Source organism: Neodiprion fabricii, chromosome 2, assembly GCF_021155785.1.
Source record: "Neodiprion fabricii isolate iyNeoFabr1 chromosome 2, iyNeoFabr1.1, whole genome shotgun sequence".
In the NCBI taxonomy this organism is placed as follows: domain Eukaryota; kingdom Metazoa; phylum Arthropoda; class Insecta; order Hymenoptera; family Diprionidae; genus Neodiprion; species Neodiprion fabricii.
Genome location: NC_060240.1, coordinates 7,917,519 through 7,937,121, shown reverse-complemented (window position 1 = coordinate 7,937,121; position 19,603 = coordinate 7,917,519). Strand labels below are relative to the sequence as shown.

Genomic DNA, 19,603 nt, shown 5'->3' with positions numbered 1-19,603 from the left:
AACGCATCGAAAGTTACAGCCAAAAAACGAGAACCTGTGTTTTCGACATTTTTCAGCAGGTGCTTTTTCCTTCGCCATTTCTCTCCAGTTGGTCCTACGCTCTTTTCGCTGCGTTTTCTGAGTTCCTGAGGGTCCAATTGGTCAGGAAAAGGTCATTCAAATCGAATCGGGGATCAAAAATTTTTCGGCTAAAAAAAAAGCAATGCTAACCCCTTTGCATTTTTGGCGAAAATTCACGGGATTTTGAAAAGTGCTGGAATAAATTCTTTCATGCACCATTCCGACGTAATTTTGCGAGGAAAAGCGATTGGGCGGAGTCCGAATACGCTGCGAGCAGCGAATTCTAAGTGACATACGAAATACGCAAAAATCCCTTCTGATTGTTCTAGCTGTTGGTACCATGGTCATAGAGGTCTCGAAACTTCTTCGGAATGGGTAGATTATTTCTACAACACTACTGTTGTATCATGTTACAGTGTTGAAGACACGGTGGTAGTTCACCAGTCACCACTTGGTTCGTTGCGATTATCGTGCTTAGGATGCCAGGATACAAGTTGATGATAGTGTATGTAATTACAATCATAATGCCAATAGAATAAATTTTATTATGTCAGTTTCACAAAAGATTCGGTGAATAGTACATCTATCTAATAATTAATCTCATGTCATGTTTCTGATCATTCAATTCGAATCCTCATATCCATTCAGACACCATTTGTACAAATCAAGATACAGTATTACTCTCAGTTTACAATTCAGCACTGATCATTCTCTGAGTCGTACACACTTTCACGCTTAATGATTATCTATATGTACAATTTCATCCACACAGTGATCACATTATGGATCTGTTACGCTTCAATACAATTCGTCTACGGTAAGGTTTACTTCAGGATTTTTTTTGAACTCTGAAGTATAACGATCTTAGAATTCTATAAATTTCTCGCGACATACTCCATCCTAAATATTTGGCACCTCAGTTGAAATATAACTTTGATGACAGTATACTTGGTTTCGCGAGATTTTTTCTATTAAGTGTGGTTTAAAAACTCAAAAATATGGTTGAATCAATGTCACATTTCAGTGTCAACTGAATTTCCTCTTTGAATATAAGCTAAGAAAAGGTACATTTGCAGTCTCACTGTAAGGTGCCACATGAACTCGTCAATCATCTAAAGTAATTCAAGTTTGAATTTAAATGTAATTGATTTGAACTGTGATTTACCAAAAAGGTATTACATACTCATTTTATGTAATCGACGATAAACAATTTTAATTGACCATCAAAATAGACAAAACAAACGTATTTCATTAATTTGACTAATGTTAAGATATTTATTAGCTAGGAAAGGTATAACAATTTAATATCCGCTGCATGTGTACATCGAACAAACTTCCTTATCGTTGAAATTAACGCTGAAGTTCTTACACTTTTTGAACGAAACCCAACATAGCTTCAACTCGACTATACTGGGTCTGTTTCAACTCCATTGAACTGTTTCATTAGCTGAAAGGAACGTCAGGAATCAAATAGTAACGATACGACAAAATGTATTTCATCATACGTACCATAGCGCTGAAAACCATCGTAGGTTCAAATTTGAACCATTGGTGACATTCAACGATTAAACTGAGCGATTGCTGCAATCTTTGAATGGTAAAGTAAGTAATAAGTAAAATAATGCTTAAACCTGGATCTAGAAAAACAAAAAAGTTTCAATTTCCGTCGTATTGTTTTTGTACTGTTATTTCAATGAAAAATTTCTCCATGTTTTCAAACACGGCAATGAAGCGTTTTTTGTACCGCGTTAAATACTATAACGTCAACAGTAAATTATTATTTATTCCTCTGGATTACCAAGAAAATACATATTAACTATATGTTATAATTATAAATAACTTTGTTCAATAATACTCTTTCTTACGTATGATAATAATATAATATAATTCAATATAATATGTATATAATACATGTTGTCAATGTTTGAAAATGTAATTGTATAAAAATTATAACTTCATGTTTAGGCTCTGACGATAGATAGTATTGAGTTTCGTGCTCAGATTGAGTTTCTCTACACAAGCTTACGGTAAGTGTGTAATCGTCAATTGCCGAGAATGTTTGTCTATTGTCAGGGCCTACACATAACGATGAATTACGAAGAATTATACTTTGTAAATTGGTCACAGTGAGCCAGCATAATGCCATTGGCTTTAAGCAGATTGTTTCCGGTGCGGAAAGTGTTTATTCGCGTACCTTTTATTTTCCATTTGGCAAGGATGTAAGTAATTGTATAAACATCGCGGATTGTCAGAAATAAATTGGGAATGTTGTGATTAATATCTCTTATATCACGATTATCTTGAATCTTTGAATAAACGAGGGAAAATGTGCGATTGATTTTGGTTTCACAAAACACAGTTTACATTAAATTCGTTAGCTAATCTGGGCTCTTCTGATGATTTAGAAATGTCTGTTGCAATCCTAGGATAGCATACCCAAGTAGCACAGAGATGAATGATTGCCACTGAAAAAAAAAAAAAAAATATATGAACAGTAGTTAACCATATTATATGCCGATAAAAGTTGATCGTGAATTATCGTCATTGAATAATTATGGTCAAGGGGAAATTTGAAATTTAAATAACAAAGCAAAAGTTTTTTTGCTCGATCTCTGCATTAATTTTTAATTTATTCATAGCCATTTCGAAGCTTAGATGAAAAGTTATGACTTTACGATTTTTTACCCTTATAATTCAATTTATTTATTTCCGTTGATTTTATATCGACCTGAGATATAGGTAAAAAATAATAAGCATCTCAAGTCACGAGTGCTACCTGGATATGTGTAATTAAGGTAAAACACATTCTAACAAGTCGGTCAACATGTTACACGTATATATTATAACACGTGTACATGCTGTGTATCTATATGAATATTGTACGTATGTTCGTTAAACTTTCGAAGCAAAATTTTTCTCACAAATATTAAATAACCGTCAATATTTTTCATGCGCATGCAGTAAGTCAATTATAGGTATATAATATATTGGAAATGCACATAATAGGAGTGTTGGAATGTCTCGGTATAATTTATACTTTATATATTATATATGCCGTACTGTATTTTATGTAGAGACTGAATTTGCAATCGGTTGTCTATGTGTATAATATACATAACATCTAAGCAGAATGGAAATGGCCCCTTACGATTTTCTTTTCCTTTCATTGTATTATTTGGTAAAAACGTGATGGCGATTTCGTTCCGGTTATGACAATTTTACGATGCTATTTATATCAGCAAAATCGAGTTGAATTTCTATGATGCTGTGCGTGCCAATTTTCCCTTGACACTTAGCTTTACAAAACAATATAAGTAATCGTGAATATCAATGTTACGGCCCTTGCCAATCGCAGAGACGCTCCCCACGGAGTTTATTGATAAAAAATCTTTACATGTATAAGTTGTTATACCCTAATTTGGAGATAAATATGGCCGAGTATAAAATCAGTTGAGAACGCCTCTGCATTATCAAGTCTGACAGTCGTGGTCATGACCTATAATACTCATACCGATAAATACAAAAATAAAATATAAACATATCATCTATCTAAGCTAATATTATACTTCTTCTCGCGCGTTTCGAGTAATAAATTTTATAATATGTTATTTCTTAATTATAATTCTTTTTGAAAAGAGCAGCCAAATTTTTCTTACTCAAGTCCAATCAGACCACATTCCATAATTATACATCACTTGTTCTCTTTCACTTAACATTTTCATCGTAATTTATTAACTCGTTCTAAAAAGCTTGCAAAATTCTAATAGATTCTATAAATATATATTCGCCTACAACTGTCTTAGAGAGTTTATAAAAGATTAGTATCATTTCTATTTCTTTCCCATCTAGGAAACCTCTTGTCGAAAGCTCAAGGATCGAGGGCCGTTTCTTCTTTGCTTTCAGTTAAAATTCATCCTCCAAGATTATCCAGAGGATCAATTTCAACCGACAGGATTTGAAAATTAGCCCTGGAAGTCCGGAAATTTCAAGTTCAAGAGAAAATTTTCAAGTGGATCTCAATCATTTCACCGTTTCATTCCGCTTGAATAATTAACTCGCGAATCGCCAGTCTGTTGTACTTTGGAATTGTACGTAATTTTCACAAACAAGTCAAATTCCGCGTACAATAATCCGGATTTCCGAATATGTTAAATGTGAAATTGGACGAAAGAGATTTGAAAGTTGGGTAAGAAAAAAAAAAATAATACCATATTTCTTTTTCAATACAGTAACGTACGTGTAGACATAGCGCATTATATATATTAATTCTATCCTCTCATGATATGAATTACATGGTCACACTCTTCTATTCTCATAGTATAAAAATGATCAAGTCGTGGAGTCTTCTTAATATAGTTGTACGTCTAATGGAATTACGTGCTAGAATAATCTAATATATTTCGAGTTATTGTGGTATTACATTTGCCATATAAAATAGGGCTGGGTAAACCAGCTTGTGCACCGATACTCGCAGTAAATATCCGACCGAATTTAACAGATCATTTATAGCTTATAATGTAACGAAGGTATAAGGGTACCGGCCAATTATACTTAATCTCTGAGCTATAGATGAAAATTTGACGAACAGTACCTGCATAGAAATTGGCAGCTTTTCGAGGGAGTTCACAGGAGGAATCATAAAACGTTCAAAACTCTGAGACGTGTTTAGAAATTTAGTTTATCGGCATGACGCAATAAACATCCCAGTGTTTTAATGGTAAAAACATTTCTCTGAATACCCATTTTGAATCATTGCGGAAATTTTGTACTTTCTCAGCAATATTTTCCGTACAATACGCGTCTGAAAGTCGAAGGGAACAGTTTTTTTTCTTTGCAAAAGTCACTATACGCGAAATATACTTATTGTCGGATATTTTCTGTTGCTGGCCAATTTTTTTCGAGTGTTTCTGAATTTCTATATAATTTTGCGAAACCATTTGCAACGAAGCGATTTAATGTTATTCGATGTATGTGAAAAAGGTAAAAATAAAGTCATACAATCCGTTTTCCCTAATGCAGAAATTCATTTCAAAGAGTGCTTCAGAGAATCTTCTTTCCCAGAGTTGAGAGTTTCTATTTCATTATCGTAGCTCGATAATTGTTTACCCTTTTCGCCTTTTTGTGTTATTGTCAGGAAAAAAAGAAATAAATATTATAAGCTTTAAGTCATAGCTCTCTAAGCCATATGTTAAAACACATCGCATCACGATCTGTGCCGTGATTCGATGTATTTTCTATTAATTTTATTTCACATTTCAAGATATATGCTCCCCAAGCACAAATACGTCGGAGTAAGTCTTGGTAGTAACGATTCAGGCTAGTATCCATTATTATTTCGGCTAGCCAAATCGATTTCACGTGTCTCGAAAAAAATCGATATTTTCTAACGCGTCCAACTTTGCTAGTTACTCTTCCGCGCCATGCTCTCATTAAAACTTTGAGACTCGTACGTTGTGCGGATAGAATTTGTTGCCTATGTGGGAACGTTATAGCCATTTATTCCGAACTACGCTAGAGAGTCGGCGTCCCCACATAAGGTTGTATCATACTATCGTCCCCTGGATGTGTTGGGGGTCCTGCGAACTCCCTTGAATTTGCATCGGAGGTCCCATCGGACTCTGGATCGATGGTGGATCGTAAAGACCTCCCAGGGAGCCACCGAGGCCGGCACCAAGCGAGGGGCCCAAACTGCCCCCCATCGCTGACAGGGAAGGCAGTCCTACATCGAGGATTCCGGTGTTACTAGCGCCACCTCCGGGAGTTCCCTCTTCCGGCGGAGTGACCTCTAAGCCGATAGAGCCGTTCAGAGCAATTTTAATTGGATTGTGATTCGAAGGGTGAGACAGGGCGCCCAGACCTATGTCTTCGAGGCTACTTTTCCGTCTGGTCGTCAGACCTTGTCTGAGAGAATTGCTTCGTCGGAGTAAAATGTCATCGACTACCCTCAACGAATTAGAACGGCCCCGGAGCTGACCGGCTACAGTGGGACTGTCCGGTAAAGAGAGAGAATTTGATTTCGTATTTCCAAGAGGTGGCGCTCTAGCCAACCCAATCCCCGAACCTCGCCGGCTCCCAGGGCCGCCACCAATTCCTGCCGAGGCAACCGCTGCGCTCATCTGGGCGACCAGTTGAGCAGAGCAGAAGCTAATGTTACTTTTCCGCCTAGAATTGTGTCTCTCGAATGTCTTTTGGGCGGAGAACGGACTGGGGCGCACTAAATACACTATATCCCCTTCTTCTAGTTTCAAGTCACAGCTAGGGTTGATTATCACATAAGATAGCGAGTTTCGTTTCTCCGACACGTCGTCGTAGTCAGCGACGGGTAGATTCAGGGATTCCATTCTCGATCGCACCAGGTTCGCTATCTCCGCTCGTTCTATTTGTTGGGCGTGGTTGTCTCGTGCTTCGTCCCCAAGGCTTACCGAGTACTGAAAAAACCAATAATTTCTTGCGTCACGATTTGCGAGGCTACTAACGTTTACCACTGTACGTATACAAAGTGAAATCCTATTGACTGCATTGTACGTCGTCTGCTAAAACTCAATGTTTGCCATGGCAACCAACTGTCTCTGACCTTAAAATTTTTCACAGCTGTGCTCAATTCGCAACTGTCAAAATTTTTGAGGTTAGATACAGTTGGTTGCCCTGGCAAACAGCCGCTCTCAGATTCTAGCGCATGCGCGTTAAATCTTAGGAAACGATAAACCATTCGGTCTTTAGGAATTCAATACTTATATTGCATGTATAACAGCAGTATTTATATAAAGCGGTGCATCGCAGTATTACAAAGTACGTCACTAGTACAATATACGTATAGCATCAGAACAGTGGCGTGGAAATAATAATCCGATCGAATTACCCTTTTCAAATTTTTTTACTAAAAGATAAGTTTTAAGTAGATATATTATATGTGCCTTAAATCACTTGGAGACTATTCATTAAATATACGAAAATAATGTTTAAATATTGATATTTACAAACACTGAGAAGTTATTTGCTTTTTTTCAAATACCTCAAAGCCCAATGTAAGCTGCTAAAGTAGCCAACCCGAAATAGCGATGAATACTACGTAACATATAGTTATCAACTACAGGTAAACAACTGCCTCTATGTTGACGAGACTGTGATAAAATATAACGACATCGGTTGGTCTGCCTTTCGCATGACGCGGATTGCGGACAACATGCAAAGCATCCGACTTATGCGGATAACAAGTGAAAAAGTTTGACGTGCACAAAGGCGCGTGCTTTCAAATTGTGGTGAGAAATGGTGTGCGGACCAAGAGAAGGAAAAAAAAAAGAAACCACATCAATACTCACGGCAGAGGCACCTTTGTCACGTGTAGCGCAATTAGCTAAGCAAGATGCAGCGGCTGAATATCGGGCTTTATATGTTACCCCAACGCCAGTGTCGCTCTCTGCGTCTGAGTCAGCCTGTTGAATGACAAGCAATTCTACCCTTACTACAAACCAGCCACTCTCAGCAACATATAAACGGCGTACACGGGGTTGAAGTCGCAGTTACCAGTGTTTATAATTAGTCCTGTAATATCCCGCGATTTTACAGTTTTTGGAGGTTTTTATCGCGACCAGAAGTCGAAGAACCACGGTTTGTTCATACGAGTTTCCGCTTGCCTCCACGAATTTTCTTTGTAAAGATAAAAAATTTTTTTTTCTTCACATTCCATGCTCAACATAATTATGGTAAAATACATTCGTCCAAGTAGTGTTTAGGATTGATTAGGATAGTCTCTGTATAGGGCCCGTTACTATGATTGCTGTACAATTGTTAACAGGAATTATTGCATGCAATTGCAAGAGTTTCGGACGTACAACTGTCTTTACAGTGTGAGCTGTTTCTCATGACGAGGAATGGTATGTGGTTTTTAATGATAATCCGTGGTTTAATGTTACACGATCATTCTCTTTCACGACCTTCATGATCAAATGGACCTTAGATCTGTATACAGCTGACATAAAATGATTTCTTTTCGAGATGCTTATGCACGAAATGGATCAAGAACCCAGCCATGCGCTACTCACAGGTAATGTTCACACTTGGCCTTCTAAAAATGTCTTCCATAACAATTAAAAGAGGATTTCATTTAACAGCTCAATTTTACGAATTACCTGCGAAGTTTCTGTTGCCGTTGTATCCTGAGTTCTGTAAATACCGATCGGTATTTCGCATGTCGTGGAACACAGTTTCTGGTACAGACGACCGTAAGTTCTGATCCACATGTCATCCTTTGCTATCCTCATCTAGATCACAGTAATTAAATTAATCAGGAGAATGAGCGATAATAAACGAATATGAATTATCGTAATTTTCACGAAATAAGCGTTGATCAATGAAACCGATTAAATTTCACTCCATACTAAAAACTGCGTTAGACTTTTACGAGAGGTCAATCACCCGTCAATTTGATGTACACCTGATTTCAAGATTACAAAGATTTCAAAAGATTTCAACGGACTTTAAACGCTTCCAAAAGATTATAAGAGACTTCATGGGATTCATTTTAAAAGATTTCGGAGATATGAAAATATTTCAAGAGATTTCAGAATCTTTCATGAAATTTCAAAAATTACACAAAATTTCAGGTGATTTCAAAGATTTCAAGAGATTTCATGCAAATATAGAATTTTAATTGCACGAGTCAATTGGATGAAACGTGAAGAGCTTACAGAGGTAAGAAAGCCGGATCCTGGTGCCTGATCCACTCCCAAAAGTAGCCTGACGAACGTGATGACGTAATCTTTGACGAAAGCTTGATACAACAGCGTGTCGAGCATTGAAGCGCTGAAGACACTCCCAGCTGCGAACGGCAGGCGAAACATGTACGATATGTGTGATCCCCGTTCTTTTTCTTTCTAAGAATTATAGTGAAAATATTGTATCAGCATAGAACTGGAAACTCGTGTTTTACGAATGATCCTTATCATCGTTATAAATTATTTCCAGTAAAACTTTTCTAATAATGTATATTGTATGCAGTTGTATTAGATAACGAACTTGTTAGCACAATAAGAAAACTCACGCTTCAAGGATGAAAAATTTTCAAGTTATTGAATTTACCACCGCAATGTCAGCTAATTAATCAATCATATAGATCAATGGAGAAACAATTATCGGACAAAATAACTTGAAATATAAACAGAATAGTATTAGAGACGTTCAGATAATAGAAAATATTGTTAAACAGTATTGTTGTCCTTCTAGTTAATAAAGTACTCATTCACATATAATTATTATATCTATAATAGAAGTGTTTAATGGGTTGATCGGAGAATGCTGGAAACCGAATACTTTATGGAGTACCATGCTAGTAAAAATCAGAGCAGCACACACCACAAAACTACGCAGAATCTTCTACTGTACAAAAAAAAAAAAAACTCGCCACGTCAAGATTTCAATGCAGGTATAGAGTAGTTACGCATACATATTTACACAAGTGTGTTCTTTATTTGCAGAAAATTCTAAAATCTGAGCTTTATGCCAACGAGGCTATGTAAAATACAATTTTTCGATCTGCATATGGAGAGAGGTGTATTTCTAATTCACATCGTCCAATTGTAAAGCTGACGTCTGCATTGTCGATACGCTATTTCCCGATAATCACTATGAATTTTTTACCCTGTCAACAACACGGTGTAGTTCAATATCATTCCAAAGATTGTCAACTAGGTATGTACTATGGAAAATAAAACAGAAGAACCAAGGCGAACAGCATCTAATTGTCTATTTAAGCAACGATCCAAACTAGTGCCTTTAACTCTATTAAGTTTAATCACTGCATTGGCCAACCACCAAAGCTCCAATTTCCTTATTCAGTTTTATGAAATTCTAAACAAAGTCCTCCGATTTTCGTTTGATTTTACGCATGAATTTCTTTCAAAATTTATCACCGTGAAGATGACGGATGATCTGAAACTTCTTTTCTTCAAACAACCTGTTTTTGGATGGTTTTATGAAAACGCAAATGAGGAAAGTAGGGCTAGAGTGCGGAGCGAGGTGTGTTTGTGTAATAATTTTACAGTTTTTAGGCGAATAAATCAGTCAGTCATATCAGAGATCAGAGTGAGTGATATTATGTTACCGGGGAGCCCATCGGAGGCTCATCGGAGTAGTTGTCACCGGAAGTAGTACTGAGGAGTACCTTTTCCATTTTGCTGAGATGAAGGGCATATTTGTCGTGAGCACGAAACTGCATAAACCTCATGTTGCTGGATTGGGACAGCTCCGTTATGCTTTTTATGCTAGGGAAGAATCTGTCAAAGCACAAGAAGAGAACCGACAATGAATGCAATTGAAGCAAATTCGTTGCGTGGTGGGATAAATCTCACTGTGCATACGACAATGCAAAGTGATCTTTCAAGTTCATATCGAGGAGTAAGTACTATCTTTACTTGAACATTGTCTGCACTGCGACGATGGTGTTACAGTCAGCCAGGGTATCTTCTTCGGCTGAATTGCTCAGCTCTTTATTTACAACTACAACATTTTCGGCCAGCGTGATACCCGCTCGCAACAAGTCGTCCAAACAGTCGATGGATCCCAACATCCAGTAGATCAGTGGAAAATATGATACCGCATCGAGGAATGCGATTTCCGGCCGCCTTTCCAAAAGCAGAATTATTGGGTTCAACGATGTTTTCGATCTGAAAGAGGACGCGATACGATTACTGCAGAATTTTTGCGATCAATAATAAACGGATGGTTGCAACAAATATATCGCTGTTTACCTAAAATGGGCCCTTAACGGAATTATGAAATTGTATATTCCATTGCTGGCATAATCTGCCGCTAATATAATTGTTTTATTCTGCCAGTTATATTCTTTCGCGTTTCGATATGAACAATGTTCACAGACCTGAAATTAATTTCACACCTTCAGTCAATTCTTTATATCAACATACACGAGGTTCAGTTCGGGTAAAACATTTCAGTAGTAAGTAATTTGATCATACCTGTGCAAGTTGTAAACAACAGAGTGGCTTTTTCTCTTTGAGAAGGTAGCACAGGGTCGGAGAGACTCCTATAAACGGTGACACTGGTGGAAAGCCCTTCACTATCCTGTAACATTATTTTGAGTAAGATTCGATTAGGAGTTTTGAAACAGATTGCAAATGTACCTTACAAATTCAACGCTCAGACGCGTGGTGTTTACTGGCTCTTACATGTCGATGCGAAATAGTTGTGTGCAGATAATCTCAAATACAGCGTGCGTGCAATATCAAAGAAATGGTGTAATAATAATTGTGTCGTTGAATCGAGACCAACATATCGCAGAGTAAACTGTGAGTTAACGCGAGTGTAACACGTTTAGTAATATCTGCACTTTAGATCCGTTCGATAATCAAGTTTCATTCTAAAGTTATTAATGCTCGTTTCAATCAAAGTGTATATTCAATATTACAGCAATAGTGAATCTTGTACGATTACCAAAATTTTTTAATAATTATGAAGTTCAGAACTTACCCTCTGAGGCTGTGGTTGCCGAATTGTGGTAATGCAATGTAGATAAAGTGCGACAAGTCGCACACAAAGGTGATGCAGGGAAGACATCAAAACATCCACAGGGTTATAAGGTGTCAGGCAGGACAGCATCAAACAGCAATGCAACAGCACATCGATAGACATCAAGATATCGGAAGGATTAATCGGTGTGCGAAGGATGTGTGGGTCATGATGGAAATGGATGTGACAAGAATTATAAGATACGGTGTCGAGTTGATACGTATACACTTCTAGAAGATATTGCGTGTTTTAAAATTCTTAACTAGACTTTGTGAACTTGACCATCCTATCTATCTAATTGGAAGTAAAAAATTTTGGTACATGTATAACTACGTTACTAAAAGTGATTCGCGGCGTTAATTCGTTCCTAGACAAAAGAGGAATATTTATGGTAAAGAAAAGATCTTTACTCTGTTCTTAAATTGAAACAATTACCGTCATTCTTGATTGAACTACGACAATGTCACGGCTTGGTGTTTCACGAAATTTCTATGATTGTTCATTGTACAGATAATAGAAGATATCACAATTAGGCGTTCATTCATGCTTGCGTGCACGACAGAGTGCATGTATGCATGTGCAGGACGTGAAATATTTCGAAAAGTCAAAGAATCAGTTACAGTCTTTAATAAGAGATACTGGAAATGGTACAATAAGTATACAACCGTAACGAAAAAGAGTCGAAACGCTTGCGGTAATTGTCTACGAAAGACGGTGGATGGTTTAGCCTGTTTCAAGCCAGAGATAGAATTTGCAAGTAGAGAAAACTCGTGGTAATAAAAAGATTGACTAGCAAAGCTAACGATCCGTATCACCGTTTTCCAAGTTCGAGTATTAAACTTTTGCAGGTTGTTGTATGATAACTTAAAATAGTCACCTTATATTCTAGATAGCATTTGGACAAGTGCATTTCTCAATCCTGAAGACTAGTCGATTCTATGTGCAGCAATATTTATGAAACTCAACTTTTCAACAACATAAAAACGAAGAATTTGATGCCACATTATCGAATAAAATGATACAATTCAGAGCAGATAGTACCTGAGAAAAATTACTTACGCAATTTTTTCACTAGGCGATCTCCATGGAACATCGTCGTCCATCTCATCTTCGGATTCGTCACCTTCGTGATCCAATGATTCTTGACCGGGAAGATGCAACGTTGAACTTGTCAGCATATCCGGTACAGGCAATATGCTGGGTCGTCGGCTCCCTGAGGTGTCGTATCAAAACGGAATTATATGTACCCTGCCAATTAGAAACGTTCTAGTGAAATCTCAGTACCGACCTCTTCTCTGCGTTAGTATTTCCGGACTGAGGAGATTAGGATTAGGGTCGACGGATCTTGGTACATCCAAATGATTTCCAGTTATCGGCGTTTGCGGGGTCGATCCACCTTCTTTCAGACACTGTCGCGAGTCCCCCATGCCTCCAGGATCGAGGTACATAGCTAGAGTATAATCAAGAGCATTCGTTAATATCAAGTTTACCAAGATTTAATTAACCAAAATCTTCGCCATAAAATGTTATAAATGATGAGTGTGTTACGTGAGTGTCTGCGTTTGTATCATTATTGATATTACGGTATGAATATGCATAGGTACCCATGTTAACGTTGAGATGAAAAAAAGAATTCTTTGTTAGATACAATCTTGTTAAAAACAATGAGTGGTTTATTGCTTCAGAATGGATCTGAATAGTCGATATGGGGAAGAAAAAAATTGTTGAAATTTGCAAATATCGACCGCAATAGATTGCATTTTATGCATTGATGATGCACAAGGGTGCATGTGCAAGAATCGTTTGAGAAAACGATAAATCTATAATTGTAAAAAAGCACGATTATTTCGTTACATTCATTTTATGGCGTGAGATCTTTGTAATGATATGTATAGCATATTATGTAGGATGCTGATAGTAGTGGATGCGAGTTTGTTGTATATTTTTTAATACATTCCAGGGCTCAGCAAACATGTAAAGCAACATCTAAATATGCATAGTTTTCGGGCGATATATGTATTCATTTGTGATTGATACGAATTTCTTCAATTCTTTTTTTTTGTTTCTTCTTTATACTACACGTACATATAAGGTTTGTATTACTATATAGAGAGTTGACAATAATATCCTGTACAACATCAACATTCAAATTAGTTACACATACGAATGAAAAGTATGTGGACCTTAAATCTACGAACAGATACATTCCAATGTCCTTGTAGATACACATACACATGTAGATGATCCTCTTTGAATGATGTATGAATTAGACGGGAACGCACCAGCTGTCAATGGAGTACCAATATCAATTATGATGCACAGATTAAATCTGCAAAATAATTATTCCGCTTTAGAGAATAATATCAAAATATCCTTTTGTCACTTATTGTCCATTGGTACTTGACCGCCGTGATAAGCTGAACTAATCGACCGACCTGAAGAGTGTGCTTATCTATGGAATAACGAGTAGATTTCAAGGATGTATCGTATGTTTTTGCTTGTTGTTTGAATAAAACGACTAAGGTTCATTGGGCAATTAATCGATCTATACCTTTTACCCATAATTCTTCTATGTCAACATGTCCCTCAATTCGATTTCTACATCTAAAGTGTTACTAAAACGTTCTCAATACTGGAAAGTCAGGAATTTTTACGAACAAAGGATAGTTGACGACTCTTGACGATCGATGTACCGAAACAGTATATCCACGACTTTTCAAGCCGTATGTACAATGTGATAAAAAAATCGGTTTGGTCAATGGTTGTCACTCGACTAATATCTGAAATTTAATTTCCGTGTAGATAACAAAAACGATTCCACAGTAGTTAGATTTTGGTCGATTCTTTCACCTGGCAGATCGTCACCTCGAACCTACGAACGGAGTTCATGCCGATGAGAAAATCTAGGGCAGAATGTGGGTGGTTCGTATAGCGATAAGTGAAACGAAAGCAGAGGCGCATGCAACACTCACGGTGGACATCGGATGCGAGTAGGTTGAGGTGTTGGTGAAGTGTAGGCGTGCTAAGGGGGACCTGCAAGATAACCTGGGGAGGCATTGAGGCCAGGCTCGGAGCTTGGCCTTTGCCCTCCACCTGGTTTCCAGTGCAGGCCTTGGGTACTTCACTCAGCGTGTTAGAACTGTTGTGATGGCGGTGAGTGTGATCCTCTGGACCGACGTTCATTGCAGTACCATTCCCTCCTTGTGAAGATGCAGTTGTTATCGCGTCCCCGCCCCTCGTCGCGCCGCCACTTCCCACATTTCCGGCAGGTGCTGGAGTGTCCGACTTCGTCTCAACGACGACTTGGTTTGGCTCCGATATCAGTCCGCTCTGATGATTCGCCACAACGAAGGCCGAGTTTTCTTCTTTCGTTATACTCATGTAGTAGCAGGTGTCTGTCTTCTTCATTATGTGGCGTGGGCCTGTTACGACGAATGTTGCAGACGTCAATACACATCGCACTTGCTCGTATGAAATGCTCGGTAATTTTCCGATCGTCGATAAGCATGGATTTTGAAAATTTCTACACAAATTGTACGATTTCGTTTCATGGGATTGGAGTATCACCTGGATTAAGCAAAATCGTGTCCTCGTAGAACTCCGGCAGTTCGGCAGGGCGAACAGCGACCAATGCAACCCCGTATTTTCTATGACTATGAAAGGACGCGTAGGTGAACGATTTACCCTCGTATTCGCCGAAAAATCTGCTGTCCCCGAGAATAATGTGATATATTTCGTTACCGGAACACTTTCCGTATAGCCTGTGCCATTCTTCTTGCGATTGTTGGCCTTCTCTGAAACAAGTCCGAGTGTAGCCGTACAAAAATTTTTCCATCATCAACCGAACTACGCGACAATGTGACGAATTAAAAACAGTCATAATTTTTCCTCCGCATCTCCATGCTCGTTCGCATCATACTCACTGTCCCCTGGAAGTATGAAGCAGCAATGTGACGAGTGTCGAGGCCCCGGGACACGTACAATTGTTGGCCAGTAGAGCGTATTTGAATTCATCCTCGCACACGACGTGTTCCGCGAATTTTACATGGAGTTTGTTCTCCGGACGAAAAATTTGGACGTATTGCGGAACCGCCGGAGCGAAGTCTTTCACCGCCCATGACCTGTGAAATTGAAATGGCCAAATGAAGACTTGACGCACCGCAATGAGCGTGTCAGTCTTATCCAAAGCTATGGACCAACAAAAATCCCGGGTAATGAACGCAGCTTGTTCCAATAATTTTATTGGTAGGTATACCAGGCCAGTTTTGGATACAGATTCCCATACCGACATTTACCGCCACTTAGCCAAGACACGAACCGTTTTTTAGAATTTAAGTTGATCAGAGTGGGGATATCCCTCGTCGTCGAACATTCTAGAAAAAGGTTTGCGTCTTGGCTAAGTTGTGGTAAACGTCGGTAAGGCAATCTGTATCTAGAACAGGGCTCGTATCCCTACTAGTATTCAGAATATCTTTCCGGCACATATTTCCGGTGTTGGGAAGGTTATTTACTACACTATTTTTGGAAATTCCTTGTATCATTTACCTGAGTATCGTGTGCTCGTCAGCAGCAGTTTTGTCGGCGTAGTTTCGAGCCGCCAGAACGAAGCATGCTTCAGCCTCGTTCATTCGAGCCCTGGCAAGGTCTCCGTCCTTCAGACACGAGCCTTGGATGTAAATTACCCTCTGTGCCCAAATCGGGACTTGTAGGATCATCCTCATCGTGGTATCGAGCTCCATAGGGGAGAGAAGAACGACGTAGTAGTCCTGGAGGTGCCAATGGTTTGTTTAAATCAAGCGGATGAGAATCCGTTGGAAAGATTCTGTTACTTCAGACAATTACTGTCACACTGACGACGATTTCGCCCAGTGATAGGCTCATGTTGTGAATCCTTATAAAACTCACCTGTAGCAGCGGATGAGCGTAAAATTCGTTCAAAAAATCCATTATCGTATCGGCCTGCAATGTCGTGCTGCATACGACCACATGCTTTTCGCTTTGAGCTCTATGCGATGAATAGGAACCCCCGAGTTTTTGTCTCTCCATCCACGTGAAGGCCAGTTGCTCGAACTATCGACAGGTGAAGAGTTAACAACGGCCGCCTAGATTTATTCTACGGCATTAGCGTGGAAATATTTAAGCAACCAGCATTGTCTGTCAGGAATCGAGCAAGGCGAGAAGATATAGAAATTAAATTTATCGAGTATATTTGGCAATGAATTGAGGCCACTCGAATTATCCAAATTACACAATAATTCAATCTGTTTGAATAATCCCGTATCACTGCGAGTTTTCTTTTTTTTCTTTTTTTTTTGCATCAAATAAAGAAGATATTTAATATTCAATTATTTCAAATCGTCCGTTCGGAGTATACATTGGATATTTCGAAAAATACCTATCCGTATTTATTCATTTTTTACCAAACGTGGATTAACCAAGCCTTGAATATCACACGTTCTCCTCTCGTATTATACATACATTCAATATATTTCACTGTCAAACAATCGCAGAGCTCGGTTGAAAATAGGATGGAAAAAATAAGAATAGAACAATTGGAATCGGGGGCAAGCCTCGTTGTCTCTGGAGTGGAATAATAATAATATATCCTTCAATTACGTAGTCAAAATTAGACCACCGCCTTTGGTGAAAGCCGGAGATGCAAGCGCCTGAAATTTGCTTTCTATTCTCCGAAAAATTTCCTGAACAGGCAAAGGTGATTGATTGATAAACGCAAAAGTATTGGTTATGGTTAAAAATAATAAAAATAATCATTATGCTGATATAACGATGATGGAACAATGGCATCGAGAATGAAGGATGGAATGACAGTAATGCGATGGTGTGTTAGTCTATCTGCCGAGGGAATCTTCCCAGGTGTAAAATCGATTTTGTCCCCATGGTTATAGGTATTTTTATGGAAAGGTCGTTAGCCACGTCAGACATAACGAAAGTTCAGCTACAGTTAGGACGTTTTTATCTTCAATGTCATTGAAATTAACGCGTTCCCAATGTTTATACTCCATGTACACATTTCACAGGTTCTGCGTCAATTCTTTGATAGAAAACACGCGTACAGTGTTGAACTCTACCGAATGTATATTAAGTGCAGAATTTTCGCAAACCGTTGATCAAATTGCTGATTGAAAAGTTTCAGGTACAATATTGCAGTTTACATAATACTGAAATCCATTAATGTCAGCCAAAAGCGCTATTATTTTTCATAATCTACGATACGCCTGTTAAAATGTCATTAGATCATCAGAGAAACGTAACGTTAAATTTGCTTTTGTTGAATCATTTTATTCATCGACAGAATTTAATAATAAAAATTAAGTTAAATTATTGAGTGGATCGTTTGAGATTCACGACAAACGGTTGAAAAGAGAATATTTCATTGTTTAAAATAGACGGTTTGGTCAGCCCTCTGATCCCGTCTATATTTTCGTATAGGATAACTTTTCACTGTGCACGCATACCTTTGTTACGTGTGTATAATTTAGGGGGGTTTTGTGCGGGGTTGCACCTCGCGGTTAACGAAAATTTCGACGGATATTGCTATTTGCCGTTTACGCGTGCCGATGGCGATGATCATCAAAGTTTCACTCCGTTGACCCGAATAGGGGAATAATTCCCCTCGCCTGTACACTATCTAGGTATTTAATGAATCGGATTTTGTACCGAAAAAGATTATCTCTACGGCCTTTCAATCGCGTTATGGTCACTCGTAATATATTTTCTTGTAACTTCTGCGATAATTTGATATTGACACGGCAATAAATTGACGTTAAAGCCTTATTTAAGTGATAAAATACAGTAAATCGAAGAAACAGATTCAATGTCGCACTAACCAGAAAATGTATTATTCACTTACGCTAAATAATTACTTGTAACAAAAATTTCTCGCAATTCCAACAACATTACGATAATACCAATGCTGATTCAAATTCTCTGAATTAAAACTGTAACAAATAACACTTTAATCGGTGTAAAATGTAGGCACTGGAGTCATTCGTCTGTCCTGCTTTGGGCGCACCGACGTTTTATATTCAGGATCGAAGGATCTCTCAATATTCGTGTCCGAAACTGGGCGGTTCATAAAAACTTGGTCGATAAAAATTCGGTGGCGTAAGATTGTTCGTCGTTTGGTAAAAAGCGAGGTAAAAAAATATGAATGCAGACGCAAGGATTGCCGTTTTTAAATCCCCGTCCAGCCTGTACCCGATTATTTCCACGATTCTCGCAAAAAAGTCCGAACGTTCCATAGGATTTAAAATGGTTTTGTTTTAAAAAAATTTCAATAAAGAATCGAGTTACCTGAGTCGGAAGTACGATAAGGGCGACGCAGATCATGATGACCATGTAGAGTTGAGAGGGCCAGATGTCGGGTACGAAATCGCCGTAGCCGACAGTTGAAAATGTCACGACGACGTAGTAGGTACTCTGAAAGAGGTTGAGGTGTCTGTGCCCTGCGCGTTGGAAGTGCTGGATTCCGCAAACGCTGAAATCAGGAAAAGAATCGGTTTTCTTCAACGGTTTGGTACTGTTCTTCCTTTTTTTCTTTCGGTTTCTCTATTTTCAGAGAAGTTATTGTAATCATCCCGAAAATCAAAAGTTGAGTTTTCATTAGATGTCCATATTTTGAAGTTTAGAGAATCATCTCCAGTGATTATCAGATGGACGTCTGTGTGTATGTACGTATGTGATAAAAATTTTTGTCCGACGATATCTCGAGAAACGGATTTCAATGATTTTGGTCTCAATCGACGCGGTTTTTCAAAACTTGGAACTGTTTAGATTTTGGCTTTGATCCGTTCGGTACTTTTTCAATTAACAATTCAAGTAACAAGATTCCAAAGAAATCAAATGAACATGATGATATCTTGAGAATGGATGAATGGATTTGAATAAAAATTGGTACGGTGAGGTTTTTTGGGTCGGTAACTACGAATCCAAGTTCAGACCTCCAAAATTTGTAATTGCGGATTCATTACAGTGATGCAAAATAAAAAAAATCGTCATATTT

The 19,603-nt window shown here is 38.2% G+C and overlaps 1 protein-coding gene across 12 annotated transcripts in view; it reads right to left on the bottom strand.

Annotated features, from left to right (window-relative positions):
* Window positions 1-585: 585 nt before the first annotated feature.
* LOC124176991 (potassium channel subfamily T member 2) overlaps window positions 586-19,603 on the bottom strand; it is a 169,060-nt gene continuing 150,042 nt past the window's right edge. For 5 of the 12 annotated variants that reach the window (XM_046558972.1, XM_046558962.1, XM_046558964.1 and 2 more), the window contains 17 exons: window positions 18,895-19,078; window positions 16,486-16,650; window positions 16,126-16,346; window positions 15,504-15,701; window positions 15,148-15,374; window positions 14,553-15,002; window positions 12,869-13,030; window positions 12,640-12,793; window positions 11,542-11,550; window positions 11,031-11,136; window positions 10,806-10,933; window positions 10,470-10,721; window positions 10,160-10,331; window positions 8,748-8,933; window positions 8,190-8,321; window positions 7,380-7,493; window positions 586-6,488 (listed from right to left, as the gene is read on the bottom strand). In XM_046558972.1, coding sequence (XP_046414928.1) covers window positions 5,604-6,488; window positions 7,380-7,493; window positions 8,190-8,321; window positions 8,748-8,933; window positions 10,160-10,331; window positions 10,470-10,721; window positions 10,806-10,933; window positions 11,031-11,136; window positions 11,542-11,550; window positions 12,640-12,793; window positions 12,869-13,030; window positions 14,553-15,002; window positions 15,148-15,374; window positions 15,504-15,701; window positions 16,126-16,346; window positions 16,486-16,650; window positions 18,895-19,078 — 3,745 coding nt within the window. In that variant the 3' untranslated portion in view covers window positions 586-5,603. The remainder of the gene's footprint in view (window positions 6,489-7,379; window positions 7,494-8,189; window positions 8,322-8,747; window positions 8,934-10,159; window positions 10,332-10,469; window positions 10,722-10,805; window positions 10,934-11,030; window positions 11,137-11,541; window positions 11,551-12,639; window positions 12,794-12,868; window positions 13,031-14,552; window positions 15,003-15,147; window positions 15,375-15,503; window positions 15,702-16,125; window positions 16,347-16,485; window positions 16,651-18,894; window positions 19,079-19,603) is intronic. The other 7 variants (XM_046558970.1, XM_046558974.1, XM_046558966.1 and 4 more) reach the window with 6 other exon arrangements.